Raw genomic sequence first — 11,225 nt, forward strand, 5'->3', positions numbered from 1 at the left:
CCTCCACCTTCTGCTAGCTCTGGCTGTGAAGTTTCTGGGAGAAAATGGTGATACAGCCCTTCTCAATGGAAGCGAGGTGGCCCAGAGGCCCTGGGAAAGGGCAGGTCACCCGAACAGTCAATGGCACTTAGCAATCACTGGTCACTGCCTCCCTGAGGAGCTCCACCCAGATACTGTTGCCTTGCCAGAGGCTATTTATTCACGAGGAAGGGCCTCCAGGGTGTTTTGGCAACTTGTCCACATGGGCTACACAGAACCAGTCACCTAGCCACTGGCCTGGTGATGTGTGCAAAGCGGCTGGATGTCTGTCCAGAGCCTGAAAATCTGTTCCTCCTCGCCCAGCGTCCCCATCTCTGTCAACAGCACCACCATCTGCCCATCCGCTCAGCCAAAAGCTCAGAGTGATTCTGGATTCTCCTTCCCTCCCCCTTGCAATCCATGCACAAGGCCTGCCTGCTGACCCTCCAGAGAGAACCTGCTCCATCTCCTCGCTCCCCCTGCAGAGCATCCACGGGCTCCTGCCTGGACGACGGGTCTGCCTGGTTCTGATCTGGTCCCCAGGCCACTGCCCTTCTACCTGCAGCCAGGCTGAGCCATTGAAAAGCACGAATCGTGCATACTTGATCTGCTCAGAACAGCTCAGTGACTTTCTATTGGCTTTGGAATAAGATCCAGACCTTCCTCCATCATTCTCCCCCTCACTCCCCAGGTCCTGCTGTCCTCCTCAAAGTGTCTGGCAAGCCCATTCATGCCACATGGCTCTTGTATTTATCCTGCTGCCTGGAATGATCCTCCCCCAAATTCCCACGTGACTGTGTCCTTCTCACGTGCAGGTGTCACCAGGTGCCCTTCATACAACTCCCCTCTCCCACCCATCTAGAGGTGCTGCCCCTCCCAGGGACCTTCGCTCCTGATCTCTGGTGTGGGAGAGGCCCCACATGGGGATATGCCTCCCCTTCCTAACAGGCCCTATTTAATCTTCAATGCACCTAGCTAGGAAATAATGTTTCCCAGATGTCTTGTAGCTACCTGTGTAAGCGGTCCTCCTTTTGGCCTTCTAGATCAGTTCTCTGGCCAAAGATTCAGAGCAGTGAGCTGACCTAGATGGGCTGCATCCACCACTGTCTTTACTCTCTGGATTTGGCCAAGCAGGGGGCCCAGTCAGAGATCAGCTGAAGAAGAAAGGGATGTTGGGGTATGCATTCCTCCATTTCTCTCCCTGTGGTATTAACAGAGGGCGGTAGCTGCTGTTGGGTGGCCCTCTGTGTTCCAGTAATCATTTACTCTGCTCATCCCCTAGGTCTTCGGTTGGGAATGGCTCCAAGGTTATTAAATAGATTTCCCTACACTTTTCACACTTCAGCAAAATATAGTTAAACCCTCCTTGAAGAATCCAAATTTGAGTGTGCCCCACATTCCTTGCTGAGATCGCTGGCTACTTAAGTTAGTTCTGTCTGTGTTGTACGTGATGTCTGGAATGAGGTCTTTACAGGGAACTGATTTAACTTGAAGTCCATTCTTTTTACCCTTTTGCTTCCTTCCTTCCTCCCATGCCTGGGATGTGGCTCTGATAGCAGGAGCTCCAGCAGCCATTCTGAACCACGAGGTGACCTTAAGGATAGAGGCCACACAACAATCATGGAAGAACAGAAAGGCACAGGAGCTTGGGTGTTCGATAACCTTAAAGCCACCATTCCAGTCCTGGAATGCCAATTTCCAGATATTTTTATGTGAGCGAGAAGCAAAATTCTATCTTGTTTAAGCCACTGTTACATTTTCTTTTAAATGCAGCCAAACCTAATCCCAATATATTTAGCTTCCAGAATTTAAGTGATCTCCCAAGTGTTGCTGAATTGGGAAAAAAAAAAAAAAAAAAAAAAAAAGTCTTGCAGGAATGTGCTTGGCAAGTTGAACACCAGGGTGGGTCTAGATGAGCCTTTCTCCTTCCTGAGATAACCTGCAGCCACATGTTTGTGTAACTCTAGTGAGAAATAGCAGGAATGTCAGGAGTTGGTATCTCAGAGAGGCAGAGTTTGGAAGCTACACTGATCTGGTGTCCGGAATCTGGGCACGCTGTCCTGGGCTTCCAGCCACTTGGCCCCTACGGAGCACGCAAACCTGAAATTTAAAATTGATTTCTGGAGATCGGTCTGCAGTACAGGGTGTGGCTTCTGGGTGTTCACACATGGGAGGTGGAAAACAAGCGCCTGGCCAGAAACCCTCCTGAGCCTTGTACCGAAAGCCTGCCTCTCCTACCAAGCAGTCCTCTGGGCTGGGGACCTGCGACTTTTAAGATCACAGAGCCCTATGGGAAGGTGGTGAGGGTCTCAGGCTCAGCAAAGGACAAAAGGGCACACAATCTACATACAGTTTTTTGCCCCCTCCCTGGCCTTCCTTCCTCACCCCCAGGTCACCTAGGCCTGGGCCCCTTCCCTGAACCTGTGACTCTCAGAGCTGACTGCCATGGACAGCTCCTCCTGACTCTTCAGCTTCTGCAACCTACCAGGTCCAGTAACTGAACTGAGCTCCTGACCAGAGCTCTCCCCATCTCTGCAAACAGAGGATCCCTCCTTGCACTCATTCAGGCCCAGTCCTGGAGTTACTCAGGACTCCTCTCGCCCGCTCCACATCAGGTCCATCAACACATCCTATCAGCTCTACCTAATAACTAGGGGCAGCATCTGCTTTCTCCATCTCTCTCGCGCTTGGACTGCTGTGGTAGACCCCTTTCTGGGCTCCCTGCTCTTATTATATCCCTTCAGTTTATTCTCCAGATCATAGACAGAGGGGTCGTATTAATGCAGAAGTCAAATAATGTCCCTCCTCTGCTCAGTGTCCTCCACTGGTGTCTGTATCACCTGGAAAGCCAAAATCCTCCCTCTTGTTCAAAGACCCTGCATGATCTATCCTTCCACCAATGCCTCATTATCCCTCAGACCTCACGCCTGTTCACACTGCCCTGCCATCCTGGTTTCTCTGCTTCTCTGTGAGCCTGGTGGGACCATTTCTTGCTGCAGGGTCTTTGCACTCACTCTTCCCTCTGCCTGGAATGCTCTTCTTGGGGGAACTCCTTTGAATGGCTCCCTCACCTTCTTTGCTCATGTCCCCATAAATTCATTGCTCTCCCTCCCTTTCCCTATCCCTCTCCTTGCTGACCTCCCTTCCTTGCTATATCCCCCTCTCCACTTTTCACTATCATATGCACTATATAAATCTTTTTAATTAACTCTTGCATGAGTATGTGAGCTCCAAGGAATAGAGGTTTTGCCTTTTTTTTTTTTTTAAGATTTTATTTATTTATTCATGAGAGACAGAAGCAGAGACACAGGCAGAGGGAGAAGCAGGCTCCATGCAGGGAGCCTGAAGTGGGACTCAATCCGGGGTCTCCAGGATCAGGCCCTGGGCTGAAGGTGGCACTAAACCACTGAGCCACCTGGGCTGCCCGGTTTTGCCTATTTCGTTTGTTGTTGGATCCCCTCTGGCTCATGATAGGTGCTCACTAAATAGCTATTGAGGGGTGCCTGGGTTGCTCAGTCAGTTAAACATCTGCCTTTGGTGCAGGTCATGATCCTGGGGTCCTGAGATTAAGCCCTGTATCAGGCTCCCTGCTCCACAGGGAGCCTGCTTCTCCCTCTCCCTCTGCCTGCTGCTCCCCCTGCTTGTGCTCTCTTGTTCTGTCGAATGGGTAAATGAAATCTTAAAAAAAAAAAAAAAAAAAAAGCTGTTGAATGAATGAGTCTGGTCTGCCCTGTGAACAACCTTTGGGGAGAGCCCCGTGAGTGTGCCCTGGGCATCTCCTGGACTCAACTGCACAGCCGGCACCTGCCTTCTGGGACCAGCTCTTGAATTGTCCTTTAGGGAACACACCCACTCCCTGAATCCTCATAGCTCAACTTTGGTCAGCCCCGTTCCTGGCTCCAGGGATGTGCACACAACTGCAGCCAGCCAATCCTTGTATTCTATCCCCCTGAACGGTTCATGGTTGACCAGCTGTCCCAGAGAGGACCAGCCCCAAAATACTTCATTTGGGGACATTTGTTGGTACACACAGGAGAGAGACACTCCCTTTCTCCAAGGATGGCTTGCTGTCCCATTAACACAGCTTTAGTGATGCCAGATGGAAACCTGGGTTGAGGGTGAAGCCACTTTGGAGAGGAGGGAGATGGAGAGACAGGTGAGAGCCAGACAGAGCTCCTGGATCCAACCACACCTGAAGTTCAAAATGCACTTGGACTTTTTACTTCCCTGAGTCCAATAGAGTCCTTTGGTTGCGTATGGTCCATCTGGTTTGAATCAGGTTTCTGGCACTCATCATTGAAAGAATCCAGACCAGCAGAAAGGTTGTGAAACACGTGTTTTTCCATCCAGTGGAAAACTTGTTCCCGTGGCATTTTTTGCGGCCTCTCCAACACTGCTGCGTGGTGGCCTTTGGTCAGCCGCAACGGTGAGACTCCGTTCCTGCAGTCTTGGGGGGCACACCTGAGATCGGCCATCTGAGGGAGCCTCTGAAAGGCACCTTGCTTCTACCCTGGGTGGCTCCTCGGGAGAACAGTGGAGAATCTGGGGTTTGGGGTCTGGCTCCTTACCCCTCAGTCACAGGGGCCCCTGTATTGGTGGGGCTCCGATACGAAAAGCCCATGGCTCACGCTTAAGAAAGTCCTTCTCTTTCCCAGCTTCCATACTGCCGGCTGGGTTAGGGAGAAAGTCTTGGGGAGGTGCCACCGTCCTCACCCTTTATAACAAAGACACGCCAGCCTTGTGGGAGGCCGCATCTTGCCGAAATGTAAAAACACTGCTGTTCTCATTGTACTCGGTTTTGCAGTGACCTTTTACAAAAGGCAGTGACGGCTGGCTTGTCATTTACAGTCATCATTTAAGACTTCCTTTTCAAACAATACTTAAGCTTCAAAAAGTAAGTCCAGTTCAATAAAATCTCAAACAATAGAACAGACGGCACTGGGAGGCTGCAAACAATCTTCTGCTCCGCAAGGGCTATGTCTAACTCACCCTGGTGTCTCAGAGCCTGTCTGAGCCACTGAGGCTCACCGAAGTCTTGGCCGGATCGGGTTCAACTGGAAACCCTGGCAGATGCCACAGCCCATCTGACCCAAGGACACAAGACGCAAACAGGACTCTGGCTTCTGTGCGCGTCTCCTTCTCTTATCCTCTGGCAAAGAAGGCCAGCCAAGCTCCTGCTAGTTTCCAAGGATCCCCCAAACACGGGGATTTTCCCAATCGCCTCAACGATGTATTGATCATGGAGGCTACTTACTGACCACTGTGCCCTGGAACCAGTTCCCCTGGGCATCTGACACTTCCAAGTGACACTCAGGGAAGGGTGTCAGATGCACGTGAGGATACAGAAAACGAATCTACAGCCCCCCTCCCTGCCACCGCAATCTCGCAATCAGGACTCATGACGAGCCCCTCTGTCTGTGTCCTATCACAGTTCTCTCAACCAGACCCTAATTAGGATGGACGGCTGTTCTCCACCCGGGACTGGAAGGAAGCCTGGAATTAGCTCAGTCGAGAAGCCTTCAGCCCCAAGAACCATCAGAACTGCCACACGAATGAGCAGAAAATAGCAGATGATAAATTTTTTAGGACCACCCTCTGTGTGCCAGTTGTAGCAGACTGTGAGATAATGTGCTGGCCTTTTTTGGAACATGCATTATTGATCTGGGTCTGTCTAGTGGTTTATAAAAAGCCCACCATCCTCCCCCCACCCCCACTACCACCTTCCCATCCCTCACCTCCAGAAAGCTGCACCGCCTCCTTTCAAAAGCCGGTTCTGCTGCGGGAGGGGTCGGCTGGAGCGCGGAAGGCAAGGTTTGCAGGCACTGATCTATGCAAGGTGGTGCCGCGGTGTGGGTGCTGACAGACGCCCCAGAACTCGAAGGTTCCAAATGCACCGAATCCACTTCCTGGAATTTCTCAGCAGCACTTGCTCATGTATGCTAGGATGCACGTACAAAGACGTCCCCAGCCATGGTATTTGTGGCGATAAAAGCCAACTAACAAACACGCTAATGATCTAGAAACAACTGCCATTCCACGAGACTGGTTAAGACCACAAACCCTGGGTTTTAGTCTTGCTTGGCCATGTTCTAGCCTGGTAGGTGTGACCTTGGACAAGAAACTTAATTTTCCTGTGTCTTACTCTTTCCCTCTCTAACGAGGGAACGTATGCATTTTAAGTTAACCGGGGTTCTCCTTGCTCTCCTCCCTCTTGTGTCTTTATCATGTCCATAGATCCTTTTTCCGTATTTGCATATTCTCTGGGTTTTATTTGAGGGTCACAGATGTAAACTTATGATCACATTCTAACACAAGGCTTGGCTGGATCATGCTGCTGCAGCAAAAATGTGTTCCCAAGAGTGGTCGTTCAATCATTCACCTTGGTTCAGGCCAAAACCCTAGGAGTTGCCCTTCGTCTTCCTCTTTTCCTTAACTCCCACATCCAACCATCCCTCGAGGGCTCACCTGTGACTGCTTCTGCCCCGGGGCCAAGATTCCATCACTGGCTGAATTCCCGCAGGCCTCCCAATGGGGCTCCCTGCCTCTGCTAAAGGCCCCCTAACCCAGGTCCATTTCACCAAGAATAAAACTCAAACTCCTCGTGGCCCCAAGGCCCCTCATGACCTGGCCCCAGTCCACTCCTGGCCTTCTCTCTCCCCACTTCTAGCCCAGCGCTTCTCCAGCCCACAGCCTTCCTTCTGTCCTAACCCACCAAGTTCATTGCTAACTAACACAGTCTTTGCCTTTCCCCTTCTCTGGATCTGGAACACTCCTCCGCCATCCTCTAGCTCCCAGGACAGTGTGCTGTACAGAGAGGATGCTTAACATACATCTGCTGAGTGCACGAGTGCACGTCCAGGCAGTCTTGAACTCCCAGGCATGACTACAATTGAGGGGCCCCGTGAAGCAAGACCCTTGTGCTCTGAGATCCAGGTGCCACATGCAAGCGCTCGCTGCAAAATTCTATCAAAAACAAAACTTGGGTCCCTATGACCGTGATCTGTAGGCTCCCCGTGGTCATCAAACATGGTGTAAGATAAATGTTGCCGGAGAGATAGGTATTCTATGTGCCCAATTTTCAATAAAAGTTCTGGGCTTCGATTGCTTCCTGGCTATAAAGTCTTCTTGCACTTGATAAGCTCTCTGAGAAAAATCTATACTGGTGATTATTAATATAAATCATTATAAGGACCAACTGGGATGTATGTAAGTTACCTTTTCTTAGCAGTTAAAAAGACTGATGTATGCTTTTAATGATGGATCCAAAAAGAGTGTAGATTTGCAGGTGGATTTTCACTGCAATCTCAGGTTTGGTTGCAAAGGCTTATCTAGTCAACTTTTAAATTTGTTGCCACCAATGATACTCAATTGCCCTTTGACAGTGCATACGGCCTCACCTGGTCAACCACGGGTGCTTCTTACCACAACCTGTAAGAGCCTCCAAGATATGGCTCCATCTTCTCTCTCAGTCTCCCTCCCTCAGGCTCCAGCCCCATCTGTCTCCTTGCTCCTGTCTCAGGGCCTTCGCACATGCTGTTTCCCTTGCTTAAAAGGCTTTTCTCGGATCTTCACAGTACATAGTAGCGCTGATGACTGGAAGGGAAAGCTATAGGGGGAAAGTGCACAAGGCTGTGTGCTGTCCAACATGGTAGCCACAAGCACTACCAAGCACCTGAAAGGTGGTGAGTCCTAAATGAGATGTGCTCTAAGTGTAAAGTACAGGCCAGATTTCAAAAACAATATAAAAAATGTAAACTGTCGGGATCCGTGGGTGGCGCAGCGGTTTGGCGCCTGCCTTTGGCCCAGGGCGCGATCTGGAGACCTGGGATCGAATCCCACGTCGGGCTCCCTGCATGGAGCCTGCTTCTCCCTCTGCCTGTGTCTCTGCCTCTCTGTCTCTCTCTGTGTGATTACCATGAATAAATAAATAAAATCTTTAAAAAAAAATGTAAACTGTCTCATTATTGATTACATGTTGAGATGATAAGCATTTGGACCTACTGGGTTAAACAAAATACATGATTAATTTCACATTTTTTTAGCATTAAATAATGTAGTTGTTAGAAAATCTATGTCATTTGCATTTGTACTCTTGTAGAGTAGGGCAGTTCTGTGTATGGTTTGCTTGTTGGAGAAATAGAACCTGTAAAATCAGTGAATTCATGGTGGTGGGGAGGAGAAGAAGCTAGGGAGAAAGAAGGCTTACCCTGAGGGAGAGCCCCAACGGTGAGCTGCTAATATCAGTGGAGCTCGGCCCTGGGGAGCAGAAGGTCCAGCTGAGACGGGCTCGCTCTTGGCGGCCTCATGTGTGGAGGTTTGTCCTCATGCAGAGGGACACGTGGTGAGAAAAGCCTATGCAGATGTTGCACTCACAGCTCAGGTGGAGGAGCCTGTGGTCTAGTGTGAGCACAGAGGCGGAGCCAGGGAGGCTTCTACGCTGAGCCAAGGAGGCAGTGTGATTGGGGGGAGGGGGCTTGCGTGGGGAATAAAGGTGCTGAGATTGGGAGCTGGAGAAGCCCCTGACACGCCTGTCATTGCGAGTGAGCTAAACCCTGACAAGGGTCCTGTCCTCACCTCTAGAGCCAGAGCACTGTGAAGGGAGGAAGCTCCGGGCAGGAGGCAGCCAAGCTCGTCCTCCTGAGGCACCATTTTGGTGAACAGGGTCAGGACACTACTACTTAGCAGTAGTGTCCGTCCTCCCTGTCCCCAGATGCCACCGAGGAAGGCTGAGCCCACCTGAAGCGGTTAGATCGGAAGATCAGGGCCCATATAGGTGTGTGTGTGTACACACACACGTACCCACATATAAGCACACACATATGCACACTCTGGCTGGCTGCCTTCTTAGCTTCAGTGTCAGCTCAAACATCACGCCCTCTGAGAAGCCCTCTCTGATTACCAATCCAAAGTAGCTCCCACTCCCCCAACCAGCACAGCATCCTCTTTAGTATCACCAGCCCATTTCTCCCTTCCTGCAATGATCTTCCCTGCAGCCTAGCTGATTATCTGTGGCCCTCACTCCACGACAGTAGGGATCGTGCCTATCTCACTCATTACTCAAGTTCCAGGCCCTACAATATCGCCTGGCACACAGCAGGTACCTGAGAGGGTGAAGCTAATGAATTGGTCTAAATATCTCTTCTCCTTAAGACTTTTGGAGAAATCCAGGAAGGGCTCTGCCTTAGGAATGAGCTGGAGACTCCTAACCTTGGAAACCAAGCCGCGAACGTACATGTGAGGGACAACCCCCTGTGACTTGGTTTAAATCCAAGTGAGCTCCACAGGTCTCCACTGTGACCCAACTCAGGAGCTTCAGATCTAGCATGGCAGCCGTTGCAGCACAGGTGGCCCCTGCTGGACGGGCGGCCCCAGCTGGGAGGGTGGTCCTGGCTGGGTAGGTGGCACATGCTAGGCGGGTGGTCCTGGCTGGGAGGGTGGTGCTGGCTGGGCAGGTGGAACCTGCTGGGTGGGTGGTCCTGACTGGGCAGGTGGCGCCTGCTCGGTGAGTGGTGCTGGCTGGGCAGGTGGCACTTGCTGGGCAGGTGGCACCTGCTGGGTGGGTGGTCTTGGCTGGGTGGGTGGTGCTGGCTGGTTGGATGGTCCTGACTGGGTGGGTGGTGCTGGCTGGGCGGGTGATCCTGGCTGGGTGGGTGGCACTGGCTGGGCAGGTGATCCTGGCTGGGCAGGGTGATCCTAGCTGGGTGAGTGGCGCTGGCTGGGCGAGTGGTCACCTGCTGGGTGGGTGGTCCTGGCTGGGTGGGTGGTGTTGGCTGGGCGGGTGGTCCTTGGCTGGGCAGATGGCCCTGGCTGTGTGGGTGGCGCCTGCTGGGCGGGTGGTGCTGGCTGGGTGGGTGGCGCCTGCTGGGTGGGTTGTGCTGGCTGGGTGGGTGGCACCTGCTGGGCAGGTGGTCCTGGCTGGGTGGGTGGTGCCTGCTGGGTGGGTGGTCCTGGTTGGGTGATTGGTGCTGGCTGAGTGGGTGGCGCCTGCTGGGTGGGTGGTCACCTGCTGGGTAGGTGGCACTTGCTGGCCGGGTGCTTACCGAGCTCCACATCCTGGTCATCTGTCAGCACCAGGATGATGTTGGGGCGGATGTTTCTGCGGTCCCTCTGGAACCTGCCCTTCAGGCGGTGGTGTGACAGGAACGCCGAACTCCCACCCAGCAGAGAGAAGGCGGTTGTGGAGAGCAAGCAAAGCAGGAGGCCGTGGGGTGCCATCTTACGACCTTCTGTCGATCTGTTGCTTCTTGCCGGACCCAGGAGGCTGAAGTCTGAGGCGTTTTGTGGATTTGCCTCTTTTCCCTTCCCGCTCTACTCACGGATCTAAAGTAGGAGGAAGAGAATCAGGTCAGTCTTTACGTAAAGGCCGCCTGACTGCTCGGGCTTGCATAATGATTTCTGGCATGGACTAGCGGGTGTCTTTGATCAGGGGGAGATATAGCAAAGAAAACCGAACTCGGAGAAAGTTAGAAGGGAAGAACTTGCGATCTGCTCAGTCAACAGAGCAGCAGAGAGGCTCTCTGTGACTTCTGCAGACCGACTTTTCTCCCCCAGACCAGCAATCCACTGCATGTGCCGGTGGCGGGCCTTGTCCCAAGTCAGATGACCAGCCTGTTTCTGGACCATCCAACCCGTTCAACAGACAGATCTGCCCCAGAGAAAGGAAAAGGAGGACCCCAGTGTGGGGGAGCAGATATTTCTGGGCATCCCCTCTCCTCTGGCAGCTGGGGTGGGGGAGACACAGGTGAGCAGGATGCAGTCCCCGCTCTTGGGCAGCATGTGGCTCAGGCAGGGCTGTATGACCCCGGATGCTGCGTGTGCTCCAGTTACAGCTGTCGCCTGCCGGGGTCCCCCCATCAAGCCAGTAAGGAGCCTCAGTTTTCCCGGGCACAAAATGGGGAGACGAGTTTGTTACAGGAGCTCCAGCCAATGGGGATGCGTGTGAAGGCCCCCTGCCGACAGATCCCACAGTGGGCAAGTTATTCACACTAGTTTTCAGTCCAAAGAACAAACAAGATGACAGAAGAGAAGACTGGGAGCGCAAAGAGCTGCGGGAGAAGAGCTGTCCCAGTCTGTCGCGACCCTGGTCACCCCGGACCCCGGGTCAGATGGGGTCATGAGCAAAGGCAGGGGCAGGGGAGGCAGGATGGCGAATCTTGGCTCGGGCAGGTCTGATCTCGTTCTGCCCTTTGCTCTCTGCGGTCATTTTT

The 11,225-nt window shown here is 52.5% G+C and overlaps 1 protein-coding gene across 1 annotated transcript in view; it reads right to left on the reverse strand.

Annotated features, from left to right (window-relative positions):
* SULF2 (sulfatase 2) overlaps window positions 1–10,233 on the reverse strand; it is an 88,731-nt gene extending 78,498 nt beyond the window's left edge. Inside the window, 1 exon segment of the mRNA NM_001048090.1 lies at window positions 10,059–10,233. Coding sequence (NP_001041555.1) covers window positions 10,059–10,233 — 175 coding nt within the window.
* Window positions 10,234–11,225: the final 992 nt, after the last annotated feature.

Source organism: Canis lupus, chromosome 24, assembly GCF_011100685.1.
Source record: "Canis lupus familiaris isolate Mischka breed German Shepherd chromosome 24, alternate assembly UU_Cfam_GSD_1.0, whole genome shotgun sequence".
NCBI classification, from domain to species: Eukaryota; Metazoa; Chordata; class Mammalia; order Carnivora; family Canidae; genus Canis; species Canis lupus.